Below are 21489 nucleotides of genomic sequence, written 5' to 3' on the forward strand. Positions count from 1 at the left end.
ATGTACTAAAAAAAAAATTGGCTCAAATGGGTTCACAAAATCCTGGTCCAAACGGGTTGCGTTTTTATTAGTGACCTAAACGTCCCTAGACCATTAATATACATCAGCAAAGGTATGGTGATAAAAAAAATTTAATCAACAAATTGATGATTCGATCAATTTATTTGCTTCTAACAAAAGGAGATCGTCATTACTTTTTGAATAAAATAATTAAACATGATGTAAATTTGATAAAATTAAATTATTTTTTGTTTATACTTTCTTATGTTTTTCTTTTAAATATTTGAACTAATAATGTAATTTTATATGAACTTAGATTAGTTTAGATTTTTAGAACATTATTAATGATAATATTACAAAATATGAGCATACGAAACATAGAGTGGCAAATCTTCCCATAGTTTATATTTACTTTAGGACATAAGAAAAAGAAGAAAAACATAGCAAAAAAATTATTAGTTTATATTTACTTAAAATATTTTTGCTCCCCTTGAGTTACATTTATGTGGATGTCCCTGATTACAAATACTTTTATTTTAAAATTTTCATTATTATAATTATAAAGTATCAAATAAATAATAAACTACGTTCAATTGCTCAATGTAAATTATATTATTCTTATGTTTTATGTAAGCATGAGGCTACCAGTAGATGCATCCTTAGGAGGGGGTGAATGGGACAGTCACCCCATGGCCTTTTTTCCAAATTGTTAATATTTATTATTTATATCATACTAGGAAAATACATAAATGTGAATACATTTATGAAGTTCACCCCCCACCCCCCAAAAAGGTCTGAGGACGCCACTGCCAATCAATAGCCTTTACTTTTATAATGTACACTTCTGTTATATTATTATTAATCCATACTATTATATTTTAACTAGGCTTAAAATCTATCAAAATGATATCTGTAAATCTATCCTCTAGTAATAAATATCTTCATGTTTCCATCAATTAATTTATCTACATAAATGTAGTGTTTTAATGTTACATTTTTTGACTGTGGTGATGTTTTTAATAAATCCATAATATATAAATTAAGTAGCTCGTCCCTACGAAAATTTTAATTACTTTTATCCATTGCCTTATCTCTTAAGGTTTTCTTGGAAAACAACTTATTTCTTGGAAATAAGTGAATTTTCTATTTTCATTTGCATTTTATTGATCACCTCATGACCAATTGACTGCTAAGCTCTGTTATGACTCAATTTAATAAACCAATAATAAACATTTCACTACACAATTACTGTTAAATTATTTTCAAATTATATTCAAATTTAAAACCATCCAGGCAGTTACTGAAATTTTTATAAACTATTATTTCTCTTCACTTTTTTAAATATAATATATTAAATAAATCAAATCAATTATTTCCTCCTCCACTGTTAAAGGTGTTTATTATCAATTATCAAATTATCATGCAATCTTCATTAGTCTACATTACAAAACTACAATCTATAATACTTGGTAAAACAAATAAATAAAAATATGTAAATATCCAATTTTTATAAATTTTTAGAAATGCATAAGGAAAAATCTTATTTATATTTAACAAACAATAATCTATAAAATGAATATGAAAAATTATTTTTTTAACAATAATATAATTTATTCCAATAACCAAAATAATTTATTACTTAAAATAAAATAAATAATTAATTTTTTTTTCATTGTTTTTCTAACTAGGAGCATAGTTACATATATTACTATAGACATCATACAATTTTGAACAATACTAAAATTGTTCAATTATTGATTGGATCTGATGTAGGAATCAAAATTGTTTTAATGGCAAAAACTACAGTTGTTAAAATCAACTATTATGTTTTCTTTTAGTGTGTCTTCTAAAGTTACTACCATCTTTGAATGACATTTCACAAATACTGCATTTGTATGGTTTTTCATCAGTATGTGTTCTATAATGTACAGACAATGTGGTTTTTTGGGTAAATGATCTACCACAAACATCACATACATAAGGTCTTTCGCCTGTGTGCGTTCTATGGTGATCACTAAAAGTCTTTTTCTCAACAAATGTTTTACTACAAATATCACATTCGTACGGTCTTTCACCAGTGTGTGTTCTATAATGGCTACGCAAATTCGATGTTGCAGCAAATGTTTTGCCACATACGTCACATTCATAGGGTCTTTCACCTGTATGTACTTTATAGTGTCTACGCAAGGTTTTAGTTTCCACAAATGTTTTGCCACAAATATCACACTTGTAAGGTCTTTCACCCGAGTGTAGCTTACAATGATTACGCAAAGTTAGCTTGTCTACAAATGTTTTATCACAGATATCACACACAAATGATCGATCTTCAGTATGTATTTTGTAATGTTTGCGTAGATTGGATTTGTTTGAAAACATTTTTGAGCAAAAACTGCACTCAAGTAAGCTTTTATAGTACTGCATCTCCTCAGAATAAATTACTGCACCAATATCATTCTTTAAATTATCCTTTTGACATACAGTTTGTTGTTTGTATTTCATCACTTCTTTTGCATGAATTGTATTTACCCAACTTCCCACCTAAAAATTAATAGTTTAAGTATTATATCAGAATATGATAAATTTAAAAATAAAATTACAGCTCAAGATAACAATATAATACAATTCATTTTTGAAATTATTCAACAGTTCACTATGATAAAATATTGAACATTGTAGTCACATGAATATATGTATAGCTTTATGTTAAAAGAATTAGCTTTACAGTAATCTTTTTATTTCTAATAATTAATACATTTCTGGATAGTTATTTTTAACCAAAAAAATCCTGTCATAGCTCTTTAAATCATACATTTTTAATGGAAGTTATTAGTTTTTATAGTAATTTTTTGATATTTAAGTATAAAGTAAACATTTGAAATGTCAAATTACAATATTTTGGTTTTCTTATAGTATAAGCTACAAATGTATTGACACTAATATAATTGGACATAAGCTCAATATTTTAGTACCAGATTTAAATTTTTTTAAATAATATTTATCTTTTTATATGAATTAACATACTCTTTTATTGGGTAATGTCTATGAATTAGTAGTTTTATTTGTTTAAAACATTTGCTATTTTTTTTTTCAAATCTTTTAAATATATAAAAGACTTCCATTTACATTAATTTTTCACTCAAAATACTAATAAATATAATGAATAACAATGGGACATGTTGGATATATAATATATTCTTAATGGATATAAATAATTTTAATCCAATTATATTCGTAGAAATGTATTATCTAAAAGATTCTTTTGTACATTGCCAAACAATGAATATAAAATTATTAGTATCAGGTGGCATAAATAATAGAGATAAATACAATCTACAAAATATTTGATAGGTACCTACAAAAAATATTATTGAAATCATTTGAATAAACAATTAAATTAGTATATTATACATAACATTAAGTATAAATTCTACATAATACCATTGATTATAAATACTAGTATTAAATAATATTAGTATTTATTATCAATGATAATACACATACCCAATAATTTTAAAAAAATACCTACCAATATATATTAAGTTATACACATATTTTTTAATAATATTATTTTAAATATTAAACTTTTTTTATTTGTTTAAATGGAAAGCCAATATTCATGAGGCTTCAATATAGAATCTTAATTGAGTTGGGAGGAATATTATATTTGACATTTCTCTTGTACTGTAAAGAAAAATTAAATCCATAAAATTAACTAAATTTTATAAATTATTAAGAATAAATACAATTATTTGTTAAAATACTATACAAATTTACAAGTTTCAATTATTTAAAAATAGTGGTCAGCGTTGGGAAATAAAACGTTGCTATAGTATAACCATTGATTATAGAATATTCTATAATCAATGGTATAACTTAGTTACTTAAAAACTAGCAATATAATATTCAATCAAATAATTTATCAAAGTAATTTTTTAATATGTTATATGTTAAAAATAATTTCATGGATAGTTTGCTATAAATAACATGAATTTTGTAAATTAACTGTCTTGCCGATTCAATATATTTAGAATTTAAAATTCTGTGTCAAATAAATCAGTGAATTAGTTAACATTTATCTAGGATTATAGAAAATAGTAAGACATATTCATTGATATCATAAGTTATGATATGAGTGAATATTTTTTATAGCTGATAATAACTATAACTATAATGATTCCAGCTTTTAAACTGGATCTTGAATAATAGGTTCATAATTAGTTAACTCGACCTTTCCTTTTCATCTTATCCTCTTGAAATAATCTCTTTTCATTTTTCTATAAAATGCTATTGCTTGTATTATTTTAACATTTTTGTTTCGTGTTTCTCGTGGTTTTCTTTTTCATATGATGTCAGATATATATAAAAAAAAAACAATTTTGTAAAATCATATATTGTATATATAAATAACATTTGTTATATTTTTCGGTGAATCGGGAGAGTGGAAAACGAGAAAAAATTAGGAACTGGAAAGTATTAAGATATTAAGAGTAATAAGAAGCCGAAGACTTCAATGGGCTAGGCATGCTATGCGAAGCCAAAACCATCTCATAAGGATGATCATGGACTAGAACCCAGTAGGCAGGAGACCACTGGGAAGACTACGATTGAGGTGGAAAGATGTGATTAGAAAAGAAGTAGAAAAACTGAACGGAGGACGGGATTGGAAAATAAGAGCGGTGGATAGGGAAGGCTGGAGGATGGATGTGTGATGGGATGGTGTTGATGGCCGGGAAAACCCAAGAATATTTTTCGGTGTAATAACTAACAAGTAAATCCAATTTCTTTTAGTCAAACCAACATTGGTCTTAAATAATAAAAATAATTAATAAGATATTGTAAGTAGCGCTCATAGTAAATACATACAGTTTCGTTTTCAGTATAGAATTCCAAAGTAGCAGTGACGGACATTTTATCGGAAATATTACTCGATTGCGGCAGACGTTTTCCTTCAACGCATTCCATTTCAATAATATTGTCCCCAATGACGGGCTTAATTAATTATTAACATAATATCTTTAGAGCAATTAAAGGCAACCTTTAAAACGGAATTTCGGTGTAAAAAATTTTTCCCCAGAAACGTGATAACACGGAAGCCAGGATTGATAGTGTATTGCCATAGAATATATTCTATGATATTGCGGAGACAGATTAGATCAGTGCATCTCAACGGGGGCGATATCGCCCCCCGGTGGGTGATGAAGGAGTACCGATGGGCGGTGAGCTCGTTTAGGGCGATTGGGAAGCGGTGAGCTTGTTTTGGGCGATAAGGGGACGGTGAACTTTTTTTTCCGTTCAAAGCAACGTAACAAGGTTTATCTGTAATTGTTTTCCGTTTATCGATTTCTAAAATAAATTTGTGATAATGAAATATTAACTACATATATCAGAGGCAGTACGTTATTATCTATTAACGAAAAAAAGAAATTAACTAGATATCGTCAAAAGAGGAAACTTACGGTTTCATCTCACAAATTTTGAACCAAACGAAAAAAATTGGCTTTGAATCATCAAGCATTTCACTGATCAATACATTTCAAAACATTTAAATTATATTTAAACATAAATTTTACATTTTATTTTTATTATATTTACATTTATATCTATATTATTTATTATTCAATTATAAACATTTCATGTATACTATTTTTATTTTAATGAAGTGAAGGTTAAGTGAGGTAAGTGAAGGGGGCGTTGAAAAACATTTTTCTTCTTAGGGGGGCGGCATTTTGAAAAAGGTTGAGAAGTACTGGGTTGATTGATCATTTTGTATTGATAAGTGACATCTGATTCCGAATTATAAACCGTAGCTGTACAAAACTAATCCCAACAAAAACATACGGTGAAAACAGGCCAAGTTCTAGACAAACTTCCTAAAAAGTCAGCCTATCGAAGTAATGATATCTACATTATGGTTAAGTTATTTAATCCGTAACCTCATCACTTCATTCCTACTTTCATCAAAAACACGGCTTTTTTATTTCTATTGCTAAATACTTGTTTAGATAAAGCATAAAACACACTTGGCCTGCTCAATAAGTGTAGTTACCACAACTTCGATAGTTTCGGTTTAGAAATTATTTATTTTTTTCTAAGTTTTCTATCTATGACCTTAATATCATCTATTTAACACCTATATGTGTGTATACGATCAGGGCCGGCTCAAGGTATAGGCGAGTTAAGCACCTGCCTACAGCGTCACTTTAGTAGGGGCAGCATTTTCAAAATTGACTCGTACATTTTTTTTAGTCCTATCGGTGTCTTATATGAAAAATTAACGAAATTCATTCATTCGTGAAAACTACCAACCTATTTAATAAAATCGTTTAAAGTTATATTACTTTATATTACGGCACTACGCTGGGCGTTTTCAATCGTTCCGAAAATATAAATAACCACACATTTCCGATAGTCGCGATAGTGATGAATTTTGAGTAATAACTATGGAAATCATTTTTTAGTCTTTTTACATATAATTTTATACGTAAAATAAAATTTACTTTTTTTTTTATGTAGATATGTTACACAAAAAATAGGGGGAGGGGCAAAGTTAAAATAAGAGCTAAATTAATTTTTTTTTAGAGGCGGCAAAACTTGATTTTGCCTAGTGCAATGTTTTCGCTCGGGCCGGCACTGTATATGATACGATATGTATATGATATGGTAGTTATGTTTATATGTCAGTTTAAAGAATCAGGGAGGTTAGAGAACTCGGAAGAAAATAAAAAAATTGTGAAACGAAATTATTAAAGTAGTGATGTATTTATTGTGCAGGCTAAGTGTGCTTTATGATTTATTCAGAAAATAATCAAGTGTTTAGCAACAGAAATAAAAGAGCCGGATTACTCATGAAAGTAGGAATGAAGTGATGAGGTTACGGATTAAATAATTTGACCATATTGTACATTAGGTATATGATCGAGTCATGGACTGATCCCCGTAATACATTTCCCCGTCAGACATTTCCCCGTCACCGTTTTCACGTTTAATATTTCCCCGTCTAGCAATTTTCCCCGTCACCGTTTCCCCGTCCGATACTACCCCATCTAGCGATTTGATATGTGATATACAAGTAACGATAATATAAAACAATTTATTTTAATTCCACGCTGTATAATAGGTTTATATAGCTTATAATTGTACTCTGTATAGTACAGACAAATTAACGAAGATATATATTTATTCTTAAAGTTATTATTTTTTTTATTATAATTAAACAAAATTTTATTATTTTTACTTTTTTTTTATTTTTTTATTGAGATTAACATTTTATTATGTTTATATATGTATTATATGTTTATATTATTAGCTATATTACCCGGCGTAGCCCGGAAAAACTCTTTTTAGTTGTAAGACGCTGTGGAAGCAATGTCTTTTTAAGTGTAAATTATTTAATATTAAATTTAACATAAATTTACATAAATCTCAATCAATAATTATTAAAATCAACATATTAAATCAGTGCATTTTATATGGAATTTTCACTGGACGACAAAAAATGTTTTTCTCAAAATAGTCAATGTATAATACCATAGTACGATTATAGTATTACATGTTTATTTCGCATTATTTCACTTTATCAATCTTTCAAAATACTATTGACAGAGTATAATTACTGGGCGACATGTTTCGCTTAGTTAACTAGTTAAAATATGTATTAAACTTAACTTTATTAAACACATCAACATATTTCCTAGGTCACCAAAGAATGAAAAAGTTTACATGTAAAAATTTATTTTTGCCGATTTCAAACCTTTAAAATCAAAATTTTGAAAATAGAGCGACGTGGTGATACTCAGGAAGGTATTTGGAACAACTCTGTGAAAAAAAATTGGAAAAAAGTTAAATAGTGTCGTCAAAAAATTGGTAAATAAAAAAAGGCCTATTATTTTATACATATAAAGATTGTATTGTAGTGTATTAGACGGGGAAATGTCGCACGAGAAAACGTATTGGACGGGGAAATGTCTTACCGAGAAGTGTTTACGAGGAAATGTTCGAGGGAGAAATGGCGACGGGGAAGTGACCCGATACCATATGATCACATGTATATCATTACTTTGATAGGTTACTTTTTTTGGAAGGTGGTATAGAGCTTTGCCTTTTTTTCGTCGTAGTTTTTTGTAGGGATATCATTTCTTTTTACAGGTTTATAAAGTGCTTAGATGTCTAGTAAATTATTTTTGTTGGCTTCATCACCATGGACGACGTGTTAATTTTTTCAAAAGTCATTAGAGGCACTTTCTGCGTCATAGGTTTCCTCTTTTAAAACCGTTATTGCCTTTTTATAGGAGCTAAGAGATTGGCACCTTGGAAATTGTCAACACCAGGTACAAATGTCCAATTACAATATTTCAATTTCTGACGTCCAGATTTTAGTCCTGATATGTTGCTCATGAACATCCGTCAACTAACAATATTCTACAAACCTAGTTGATTTGATTTAATTCATAAAACAATGACTTTAACATAATACACTTACCTTATTATTGAATATCAAATCAATCGATTACTTACCATACGTTGATTTATTCAATAAAAATTTCGAAAATTATTCTTACTCATAAATGTTCATAAACGAGAACTTTTTACCAACCTTTATTTTTCGGCCTTCTAACTTCTAAAATTGTATTTTGTACATCACCATTAAAAATATTTTAAATTTGGAAATATGGATTTTATTGATTTGGGAGAAATGAATCTTAAAAAAATTAATTAACCTATGAAAATCTAATTGGATAAGAATAAAAGATGAGGGTATTTTAAAAAATAAAAATTTAATTTGTTGGAGATTTATCAATAAATAGGTATATTTTTGTTTAAGGTGGTCATGTCAACTTTGATGTCATCACTTTTGCGGAAACTTGTAATGAGATACTTTATCTTATTGTAAAGAAGTTGCTTTTTATTTTAGCATGCTTGCTTGTTAGCGTTGCTTCCGCTAAAAGTTTTTTTTTACTCTTAGACGGTAATGTTTAATTCTAATTGCATGCATAATGTTTTAATATCATAGGCATAATTAGAGGAGGCTAGAATATTATAGAATATTTGGTGGGCTTCAGTCACCCCAGAATTTTTGGTTGCTTATAAACAAGTTAGTATAAACTTTATTTTTGCCTACAATACGAGTATAAAAAAATATAGTGTTTCATATAAACGAATAACCGTTTATGTCAGTTGTAAACACCAACAGAAACAATAAATAATAATTTAATTAAAAAAAATTGCTATAAAACATTTTTAGGAATCTATTCCCCCTTACTTAAAGGATTAGTTACGTCTATGATTAGTATATATAATTAGTATTAAACCATATTTATATACTTCAGCTATTGCGATTTTAAAAATATTTTTTGTAAGCATTACAATAATTTGCCATAAAAATTCTTAATAAATTATTAAAATAAATTTAAAAGTAACTTATTTACTATTGTACAAAATATCATAGATTAAATTTGCTGAAAATAGTTTCTTTTGTTTGTAAAAAGGTTTAGATTAATTGAGATGCAATTGACATTAATATAGGTACTTGTATTTGAATTTCTCATTTATTTTATGTAGACTAAAAACATGGCTAGATCCACAATGGGGCAAAATAGATTAAGCGAATTGGCATTATTGCATGTGCACAGATCAATTAATATAGATATTGACAAAATCAGGGACGGATTAACCTATCGGGAAATCGGGAATTTTCCCGATGGGCCGGTCCTTGTTTGGGCCGCTTTATATTAATATATAATTACCAAAAAAAAGTTTTATTTTATAAAATAAATAAATATCATTAAAAAAATAAATATATATTTAAAGGTGCATTAAGATCAAACTTAAAGTTCAAGTTGAAACTGATTTAACATGTGACTTATCCAAAACTATTATAGTTATAAATATAGTACAGTTATTGTAGATTTTATTAATTTAGGGGCGAAACTAATCAAATTTTGAAATTGATGCAAAATAAAGCATTTTTTGGGAGGGGGAGTGGTAAAATAGTTTAATTTGCGGTTCATGGGTCGGTTTGTTTCATATTTCCTGGGTCGAAAATAATTGCCAATCCGCCCCCGGACAGAAATATTGAAAAATTTTCACAAATGAAAAAAAGAAATATTAATTTTATAATTTAATAAATATAATATTGTTTTACTGTAATTTGAGCTTTATTGTATTTTATTTACATTTCTCAAAATGTGCAATGTGTAAAAAATACAAGTATAAAATAGACCAATAGGTATGTATTCAAGAACAAGCATACATATAAAAAAAAAATATTGTACTTAATTAGTGTATAATGCTTGGAAATTTAGTACCCCCCTCCGGGGGCGTATTTAGGGGGTGATATGGGTGTTGGAACACCCCCCATCGACCGTATTTTATAGTATTTCACCAAATTGCAAACTTACTTACAGTATAATTTAAATAAACGTAAGTATATGTAAGATCATTTTCATTAATATAACAATTTATATAAATACATGGTATTTATAAATTTAATACGTGGGAGGTAGAACCCCCACTTACTATAAGTGTATTGAATTTTAAAACACCCTCGTTAAATGAATCCTGGATACTCCACTGCCCCCTCCCCCCATAAAATTAAGTTAAATACGCTACTGCTTAATTAGTAAGTTAATACGTTAACGTAATATGTTAAATACGACCATGATCATGTGTCATATTGTCTTATCAATGTACTTCGGCTAAATATTGTATTTATTAAATACTTAATCATTATCCATTACTATTCACCAATAATATGTACAATTAAATCTAAACTAAGCAAGAAAATAATAAAATTTGTGATGTATATTCAATAGAATTTCGAACCTTAAATATAAAATGTATAAAACTGATAGAAAATTATATTTTTGTGCATCTTGGTCAGTGCATTTACTATAATGATTTAAGTAGTTATTGTTAAAACTTCAATGGTCGTCATTATTATATTAATTTTTACAAACTTGTAAAATAAACACCATATCTATAATTTTTGGTTGTTACAATTCACGGGAAATTTAGGGTCATGACATTTAAAAGCATTCTGTAATACAAAAACTGATAAAAAATAAATTATACGCAACACAAAAAATTCCATACGGGAGAACCCGGGCTATTCAGTTAGTGTAAATATATTAAGAAATTATTTAATGTATACAACTCATAGAAAAATAATAGCTTATACCTTTAATTCCGAGCATGTTGTTTACTTTAATGATGTATATTAAATTTGTATTCACCGTAAAATATGTCGAATAAAAAAATGTTCAAGTACAAAGCAAAAATATGACTAAACTAAAAGGCATTATTTGTGATAATGGGATTAAAATGTTTTTATTGAAAAATATTGGAAAAATAATCATTACCTATTTTACTATCGATTTTCAAATAATCTAGGGTCATCTAGAGGTTAATTTGGAAAAATAGTCATTTTGAGGATTAATGCAATTTTCTAGTCAATTGTGTAAAGATAACAAAATCGTGGCTAAAAGCTTTGAACCTTGAAATTTATTTGGTTCAGTAAATCAGGATAGTCTATAGAATCATCAATTAGTTTTGTTATGATAATACTTAGGTATCATAAACACGTTCGTTATAAAATTAATTATTAATGCTCACAATTATAACATTACATTATTATTATTGTTAATAAATAAATAATAAAAAAACACAAAAATGATAATAATGTATTGATGTTAGTAAATCTATCCATTTTGTCTTAATTGTAGTATTCATTCATTCCTAAACAAATATCTAATCATTACCATAATACTATTATGATTATTCCAATACATTAATCAGTTTTAGTATTTAGATCCTAATTAAAACAGTCATAACTAAGCCATATGCATGTTTATAGATTGTTATTAAAATAAATTGGTTTTATCATAAATATAAATTAATTTGTTTCAATATAAATTTAAGACTCTGAATGAAACAAATATTGTACATAGATAATAGTTATTTACATTTTTAACTATCTAAGAAATAAAGCAAATTTTAAAACTATTAATTTAATACTAAAAAGCCATTTTTTAACGCGATCGTGTGTCTTTATTATACTATAATTTTTTTTGTAGTTGTAATATTTTTATAAAACTAATTTATAAAAAAAAAAGTATGTTTATTTGATTTTATATTTATTTAGCCATCCAATAAAAAATAATTTAAAAATGACATTTTTATTATTACTAATTAGTACAAACATTAACAAAAGTATTATAAAAATATTTATTCATATTTAGAATTATACATCACAGTGTTATATTTAAACATCCTTAGCAATAAATTTGACTATAAAAATAATATTAAACATTATAAATTAAAAAAAAAAAATCATCCATATTAATAACATAAATATATAACATATTACATAAACACTATAATTTTAGGAAATATTCTTCGATTTCCAATAATGTTTTATTTTCCGTTTCGGGCAAATAAAAATACAAATAAACTATACCGAAAATTCCAATTGCACCAAAAAGAATCAAAGTGTACTCTATGGTCAACGTAGATTCTACTGATAAATAAATTTTTGTTAGTACAAACATTAATAAATAAGACATCCCAGCACATGAACCAGTAGCGATTCCTCGGCTTCTAAAAAAATATACATTTACATTAAATAAAACAATTTTTAAAAATATTTGTTTATTTTTAAACCAACGAGCACTGATTATTTTTTAGCAAAAGTTAACGCCATGAAAACGTATTATAATATTAGAATAAAAATATAGAATTTACTTGTTTGGAAACACTTCACTAATTAACATCCAAGGTAAACTACCAACACCAGCTCCAAAAAAATAAATGCAGCATATAATGATTGTTGGTATCAAAGGAGTTGAGCTTATAAAACCATTCTTCAAAACTATGACGTATCCTCCAAATAACAGTAAAAGCACAGTGTTAATTGAAAACGCAAATATAGCTAAACATCTTTTCCCCACATGGTGAATAGTAAAAATTATAATTAAATATCCTATGTTCTGTAAAACAGCCATAATAACCTAAAAAATAATATTTATACTATCAATTTGACTAATATTTTAATAATATCTAAATTGGAGTGAATATATATAGTTTTCTTACTAATATTAAACTATGATTATTTAATATTCCAACTTTATGAAATATTTCGTTAATAAATGATCTGCCAGGTGAAAGGCATATTATATTAGAAATGAAGAAAATAATCATCACTAATTTTAAGGGCCCATAAACTGATGGATTCTTCAATTCGGCTAATTTCTTAAAAAAACTAGCACTCTTACTATCATTGTTGATTCCAGACACTTCATTATAATGAATCAGTTCCAAGTATTCAGTTTGAATTTTTTTAGGTTCTACCCATCCTCTTAACCAGCATAAAGACTTTTCAGCTTTCTTATTTTTTCCTACAGAAACCAACCAAATAGGAGATTCTGGAATCTAAAAGCAAAATTATAAACAAAATCCTTTAACATAAATTATCAAGTACAAGTAAATAATGTAGTCACATTACCAAAGTTATTAAGAACATACTAGCGATGGGACATAATGCGCTCAGTAATGCAACAGTTCTCCATTCGAATAAAAATCCCAAAATGAAAATTATTAATGAACCAAACATAACAGCTGCACTTGCTAAAGATGTCATAGATCCTCTGAGTCTTGGCTCTGTGATTTCTCCAACGTACGATAGTATTGGAGCTTCGCTGAATCCGATACTTAGTCCCATTAACACGCTTGTCGTATAAAGTAAAATCGTGGAATTGGTAAAATGCAAAGTTATCCATCCCAATATACTAGGGATATTTGCAAAAATCATACAATATTTTCTGCCAAATTTTTCTTGAAGAAATCCCGATATAAAACTTCCAGTAGGATGAAATATAAATAATATACTTCCTGTTAATCAATGAAAATGAGTACCATACATTAGTAGATTTTATTTGACAGCTACTTATTGCAACAATTTCAGTATTTCCATGATGTCTAATTTATTTATTTATTTATATATAGAAATATTAAATTGGACTAGCCCAATTCAAATACAATATAAATTTATCAATATCAATAAATCCGATGCAAAAATCCATGAACATTAAAAAATCCTTAAAAATAAAAATTATACAGTAAATAAAGTAAAGATTATAAATTAAATAAGAATAAATAAGTAATAATATTAGTTGTAAGTAAAGAATATTATTAAAGATTATGGAAATAAAATACAAGTTAAAAATAAGGTTTTTCGACGACCAACTTTATCATTTGAAATAAAGAACGATTTAACTTATAACGAGTGGAGCAAAAAGGAATGAAAAAATTTTATACTGAGCGAGAATTAAAAACATAGATATGGAAGCTGACAGTCTATAACAAGTCAAGGGTCCGAAGATGACTTCCGCCAATTAATTTACACAAAAAAAGCAGGTGTGCTTGATCTCTTCAGACAGCTATCGAAGACAGATTAAGCACTAACGAATGCAGTCGTGCAATGGACACTCAATCCCCACAACATAGGCTGCATATTTTAAAAATTTACGCTCAATTTTGTACTGGTCACTCATTGTACTTATTGATAAACTCTCAGAGTCTTTCTTACCTAATCTGCCCAAAATTCTGGCTACATCACTGCTGTAGGTTAACTTTAATTGGTGACAAGTTTACTGAATGTATAAGATGAACGTTTATAAAATAAATGCTTCTAATTTGTATTATTTTATATTTAATTATACATTTTTTTTTTTTTTAATGTTACGCCCTATCAAATAACAAAATTATATAAATATACATTTTTGCATGCTACTATATGTAAAGTTAAAATATCATAATACTTCGAAAAGAACACGATTAACCTCTATACGATGACGATTAATTATTATACGTTACATAATTACAAATTACGGATTTTGATGCAAATGGATATTCTTCCACAATTTATTTACAACTATAACATATTTTGCAATTTGTAGATTTTTAAGGTTATTTTTTATTAAAAATTGCATAATTCTTAATCACTGTTTGAAACTATAATTTTTTATAAATAATGTATAACATTATTTTTTAAATTTCGTATTGATTCACATAATGCATCATTTTTATTCTTCGTTTTTCAACATATTCACCTAAATCGTGTGCTGAACAATTTATATTCTTCAACGTTTTTCTTAAATCAACAATTCTAAACCAGTGGTATGCATACCACAAATGGTACACGGAAAGCTCATACGTGGTAAGCGAAGACATTTTTTTTAAAGAAATATTTTGTTTTTATTATTATTACCATTCGGTATTATCAGCGATATAGGAACAAAATGAATGTAGAAGACAACTTAGACTTAAAGTTACCAATATGGAGCCTGGATATTAATGTCTGGATCCACTCAATACAACATAAGCTGTTTCATTATATTATTCATTCTTATTCATTATAATTAATAATCACTGTAAATATTTTACGTTATGTTACTTTTTGTGCTTTTAATGCTTATATATTTATGTAGCTTAAATAAATAAAATTAATTAAAAAAAGGCTTAATATATGAAAAAAAAGTAATTTCACTTGATGGTAAATAAAAAAAAGGTTTTAAAGTCAAGTTGTACATGAACATTTTTCAAATGATTAAGTGGTACGCAAATATAAAAAAATTGAGAACCACTGTCTTAAATATTTGACAATGGAATCTTGTGACATAGAAATAAGTTTTTCAAAGTTTAAATATAATATTATTAATCTAATGCAAAATATAATGTTATGTGACGATCGCAGGATTACAAACTTAAAAATCTAAAATCACATTTTGTATTTCCGTATTATTACTCGTTTCAAAATTAATATTACATTACACTGTTTTTTCTATTTACATCAATATTTTGTAATTATTTTGAGATATCATTATTTTTTTTTTTTAGATCACAGCAAATCATTTTGCACATTTTTTAAATTTTTGTATGAATAAATATGTAACGTGTTCAACAATATTGTTTGCATACAAATCCGGACCTTATTAATAACTAATAATATAATTAAAATTATATTCCTTTAATATAACATGTAAACCAAAATCAAAATATATACTTACCGTACCAGGAGACCTGTGATAATGATAGTGTAAAATTGCTATTTGGATTTTCGTACAAGTCTTTTATTACAATTGTTGGCATCGACAATTCCATACCTAATCCAATTAATAGTAAACTCTGCACCGCAGTTGCTAAGATCTTCCATTTTTTATATAAGAATAAAATACAAGTTTATCCGGTTGAAGTACTTTTAGTAAACACAATACTAACCTGTGCTATCGTCGCCTTGGAGCCATAGTTTTTTGAAAGATTGGATGCGTTTATTTGACCATTAATAGACATTTTTACAAACACAATTTTTAGTAGATATAAAACCGTTATTAAATACCAGTTTTATAAGTTAATATATTGAAGTACTAGATCGTAATGCCGTTAGAATAATAATATTATACATTTGATAATGACTAATTATTAATTGGTTCAATGTAAAGAATATAACCATTAAAAGAGTAAGTGTATTATAATTTAACATTAATATTTTTGAAACCCCACTCATTAAAATATTAACGAATAACAGATAACATTTAAAACATGAGAATTATAATTTAATTATTATTAACAGCTAGATTGTTATATGGTTTTTCCTCTACGATTATATTCGAACTCAAAATAATTACTGATAAAATTACTATGGTAAATTTATCGAAATAACAATAAGATTTATTCTGTAAAATAACAAAAAACACAGATATATATTCAAGCAAAACTTTTAGTTGAATAATTTACAATTTAGCACACTCATAATACAAATTCTGAATTTGAAGATTTTATTATGATGGGTTTTTTTGTATGTATGTGTACACAAATTTGACCAGAAAGATTACTTTGATCATCACAAGCATAAGAGATTTTTGATAGAAAATGTTATCTAGCCGGTACTCAGAATGTGTCATTCAATAAATTTCCTAACAGTTTTCATAATAGTTGCGAAAAACTGATGAAAAATTATAAAAAAGAGCAACATTTACAGTACCAGTTTTCGACAAAATTGAATTTTCGTTTTCATTGTAAATTAAAAAATGATAATCGTAGAGACTTCACTAAATATTTATTTCACCTTTTACTATAGAGTATAATTTTTAAAAAAATGGTTTTAGAGTAGTCATGTTTCGAGAGCTTTTTTCGAAATTATCGATAAAATAATATTGATTTGACAGCAAATGTTCAAAATGTAATATAAAGTTCCTCATACATAATATTATACATACTTTATATTATAATTATTAAATAAAAAATTGAGCTTAATTTAAAAATAAATAAATAAGCATTTGAATATTAAATGTCGACAAAACGATAAAAATTACGAAAATCCACTACATTTTTATAAGTGAAAATTCATAAAACTTTAAATTTGTAGTATTGTATTATCACCTAACATCTAATTTAATTTAATTATTATAAGTATAAAATTAATATATTGTCAGCAAACGCACACATACGCATACGCATAAACACACCACCTTCAAGAAATGTTGACCAGATAGATTGCAATGGAATAAAACATCCCACGCAAGACGTGATGTCGTTCGTTCTACCACCATTGATGTGGAGGACGGAACGCTGCCCGTATTACGAGTGAAGTAATCGGTCATTCTTTTGTTTTTTTGTATTAATAAATATTTTTCATTGTCTTAAATTAAAAGGTTTTATAAAAGGTCAATCATAATGTACCATTGTAAATAATATTATATCGATTACATGTATTTACTTATTTTTATTTACTGACATGTCACTTATTGCAATAAGTGATATACAAACACGCATTATTTTTACGAAGTATTGCTATCATAGAATTTCAAAAATTTGAGTTTTAAGTACCAATACCTTTTAGAACGTTTGGAAAATTATAAATTATTACAAATTCACTTTTCTTAACAAAACATTTTTTTTCTAGCATATTTTAATCGTATTTTGAATAATTAATTTTTTTTAAGGTACATAAGGTAAGATAACTACGTTTGAAATTATTCATTCATTTAGGGTGGGGGGGCTTGAACCCCAAAACCCCTCCCTGCGTCCTCCACTGGCTTAAAATACTTGCGGTACTTCCTAAATTTACAGCATCTGGAGACCGTAGTTTTTCCACCATGCGGAGATAAAAACTTATTTAAAAAGTTTAACCTCTGAAAATCGATTATAAGGCTTGGCTTTACTTAACATTCACAGAGATGTGTTTATAACTGATGATATGGTCCTAAACAAGTTTGCCAACAGTGGACGCAGAGGTGGATCTAGGATTTTATCATATGGGGGTGAGGGATGTAAAATATTTTTGTACATTATATGTATAGATATTTTAAGCTTTATTCTATTAAATGTACAAAACAAAATTTAATTTTCTTGATGACTGTGCCATTACTCTATGTAATGTATTCCGCTGTATTCCAACTCATGATATAAGTGCAAGGTGTATATCCACAATCTGATATGAAGTTAGATACTAATGTACACTAATGTATTCTTCTTGGTTACAAAATAATGAAAACAAAATAATAAAAAAATAGTTTTTATTTAAATTGTGCATGCAAAAATTGAATTGGTTGCAAAAAAATTTTTTTAACTTTCGGCCCACGGGAGGGGATCTATCCCCCATAACCACCCCAATAGATCCACCACTGAGTGGACGGACTAAGCGCTTACAACACATTATCTAACTCTGAACTCTTTATATAATATTATGTATCTTATTAGTTATTTCCTAGTTTTATGGTATATTTATCATAACCATAGAATTTAAATAATTGTATGTTTTCTTTAACTTAATATGTATCTATATTATTAAATGTTCTATGCAGTAATACTACCACAATAAATTGGGAAATACGTTTATATTAAATTATTTTTAATTTTTTGTTTCTATATTCTTTACTCTATGGTTTTTTATTGCTACAGTATATTTTGTATTTTAAAAGATTAAGATTTTTTATCAGACCCCCTGTCCCAAAAAGTCTCTGGATACGCCCGTAGTTAAAGACATTTCACTGTTTCAAAAAATTTTTGTGAACTTTGTGCATTTGAAATTTTTACTACCAACACCTATCACCAGTTTATATAACTGTGTATTGCATTAAGTATAATTTTTATACACATGAGTATGTAAATATATTTGTTAGATTATCAGGTTCATGAAATAAACATTGAGATGAATGCTACGCGTTTTATATAATAGATAAAAAGCAATTTCTTGCTATATATATATATTATACTAAAATTAATCATTAGTACATTTGAAAATTAAAACATATACATATATATATAAATTAAAATAATTGCGCTGATGTAATTTTAATGTTTCTATAAAATATTGATAAAAAACTAATTATCAGTAATAATAATGATAATCGAAAAACTTCTAATCGATTGTTTTTTAGATAGTCCAGAAGCGCTTATGCCACAAATATATTGAGGCAACCAATTTTATCGAGTGATTAACCACTAGGTACTATAATACTTTATTACTATTATAACACTTACGACTATTTAATAATGTATTGTCGATATTTTCCTTCAGATAGGTTGGTACTTGCTATGAAATAACACAAGACGAACAGAAAAAAATCAAAATCGTTTTGTTGAAACACTATATAAAAATGAATTATACCATCTAAACGTATATTAGATCGGTACAAAATGTTTTCAATTAATCCTAATATTGATCAATGTACATATTTACATCGTCGCAATTTTATTTACTATCGAACGACAGAATAATTTATTTTTCTATAAAATATGAAAAAGATGTATTGTAGTATTCCCATCTTTTTTTCTTTTACCTTCTTTTTAAGATTTTAAAAATTAACTATTCCCCATCAAGGCTCACATTATTGTTTTCTTTCAGTAATGACTAATTAACAAAACTTGTGTTATATATGCTTCATATGAATACAATATCTCAACTACCACAATTTTTTCAAAATACTAAATAACACAATGGCAACTCCTCGACGAAAATGCGTTATGAAAATTCTAATTTCGTGTAAGTATTCATCAATATTAAAATACTATTTTTTTTTTTTAATTTAATTTTAATTTTTTTTTTTTTTGTAAACAACTTTTAATTTATATAGTTCACATATTTTTCTCGCTAATATCCAATTTTCGAAAATAATTATTATAGGAAGTGATGTTAGTACATGTAGCATAGGGGATTCTAGTTACTTCAATATTATTTCTGTAAAATATAGTAGTACCGAAAGTGCCGGATCTTGGAAATTTGACGCCTGGAGCTAATAAAAATACAGCGCCCTTACGTAGATGGTCCGAGATATGCTCATGGCTTTTTTTATTTTTTATAGATACAAATAATAGATTGTCCTTTACCAACAGCATCTAAGGCAAAAATACCCGCTTCCTCCCTCCCTCTAGTATTTGAACTAAAAAAAAGTATTTATGGTGAGACGGTTTACATCCAATTCCCCTTCCCGTCATATTTTCGCCACTGTTATTATAACTCAATCAGGGCCGACTCTACCAAAAATAATGCACTAGGCAAAATCAAATTTTGTTATCTTTTAAAAAAAAAAATTGAGCTCTACTTTTAACAAGCCCCTCTCTTCATTTTTATGTGACATACCTACTTGAAAAATATTTTAATTTTTTTATTTTAAAGAAGTAACAAGTAGTCTTGGGAATATTAGGATATTTTTATAAATTTTTTATTTTAACGCCAAATTTGTAATAGTTATATAATTTATTATAAATTCATTTTATTTAGCATGTATTTGGATTTCAGGAATTCATATGAAATCAAGTACTTATTGTTTTTTAAAATATTTTTCACTTTTAACCTAACAAATAACTCAACTTTGTCATAATCTTAAAAAATTAAACAAATTATTATTATTATAATATTGATAAAATAAAATTGACTTTTCTTGTTTTTAGTGAAATAAAGCTCTGTATAAGTTTTTGCCATGTTTTATTCTTCAGCGAGTTCAATTTCAAATAGAAAGATGACTAATGAGTCTTGAGATATATCTAATCGTAAATAACTTTTTAATATTTTAAATTTTAGGAAACTCTTCTCGACTGTTGCAGCAGTTACAAGTTAATATGATTCTTAATATCACATAATTATTAGGGTATAGTTTTATCAACTTGTTTCTATATATATATATATATATATATATAATAAAGAACTGATTTTGGATACCGATATAAAATAAAAAAATTATGAGTCAATTTTGAAAATTCTGCCCATACTGAAGTTTCGCTCTAGGCAGGTGTCTAGCTCGCCTATACCTTAAGACGAATCTGAACAAATCAGTTCATTATAATATTATGATTTGGTTGAGTGCGTGTCATGGAATAAAAATGCAATGCTGCAGCTAAAAAAAAATTAAACTAAGTTTAAAGTTAGCATTTAGTGCTTTGGCGATTGTAGTAAATTTCAAATTACGAATTAGCTGTGAAATTCGTTTAAAAACA

The 21489-nt window shown here is 26.8% G+C and overlaps 2 protein-coding genes across 4 annotated transcripts; both read right to left on the reverse strand.

Annotated features, from left to right (window-relative positions):
* Nucleotides 1–1649: 1649 nt before the first annotated feature.
* LOC112693735 (gastrula zinc finger protein XlCGF49.1-like) lies at nucleotides 1650–5107 on the reverse strand. Of its 3 annotated transcripts, none has more exons than XM_025568927.1 (3): nucleotides 4864–4953; nucleotides 4234–4334; nucleotides 1651–2538 (listed from the first exon to the last, which is right to left on the reverse strand). In XM_025568927.1, the coding sequence occupies exon 3, from the start codon at nucleotides 2497–2499 to the stop codon at nucleotides 1816–1818; it is 684 nt and encodes a 227-aa protein (XP_025424712.1). In that variant the 5' UTR covers nucleotides 2500–2538; nucleotides 4234–4334; nucleotides 4864–4953; the 3' UTR covers nucleotides 1651–1815. The 3 variants fall into 3 exon arrangements, with proteins under 3 accessions (XP_025424710.1, XP_025424712.1, XP_025424711.1); XM_025568926.1 differs by having other exon boundaries at nucleotides 4229–4334; XM_025568925.1 differs by lacking the exon at nucleotides 4234–4334 and having other exon boundaries at nucleotides 1650–2538; nucleotides 4864–5107.
* A 7158-nt stretch (nucleotides 5108–12265) lies between these two features.
* LOC112693739 (facilitated trehalose transporter Tret1-like) lies at nucleotides 12266–16474 on the reverse strand. The gene is made up of 6 exons (XM_025568930.1): nucleotides 16273–16474; nucleotides 16062–16200; nucleotides 13499–13884; nucleotides 13087–13425; nucleotides 12739–13004; nucleotides 12266–12594 (listed from the first exon to the last, which is right to left on the reverse strand). The coding sequence occupies exons 1-6, from the start codon at nucleotides 16342–16344 to the stop codon at nucleotides 12372–12374; spliced, it is 1425 nt and encodes a 474-aa protein (XP_025424715.1). The 5' UTR covers nucleotides 16345–16474; the 3' UTR covers nucleotides 12266–12371.
* Between the last annotated feature and the right edge of the window lie 5015 nt (nucleotides 16475–21489).

This window comes from Sipha flava, unplaced genomic scaffold, assembly GCF_003268045.1.
Source record: "Sipha flava isolate LNK unplaced genomic scaffold, YSA_version1 93_pilon_pilon, whole genome shotgun sequence".
Taxonomy (NCBI): Eukaryota; Metazoa; Arthropoda; class Insecta; order Hemiptera; family Aphididae; genus Sipha; species Sipha flava.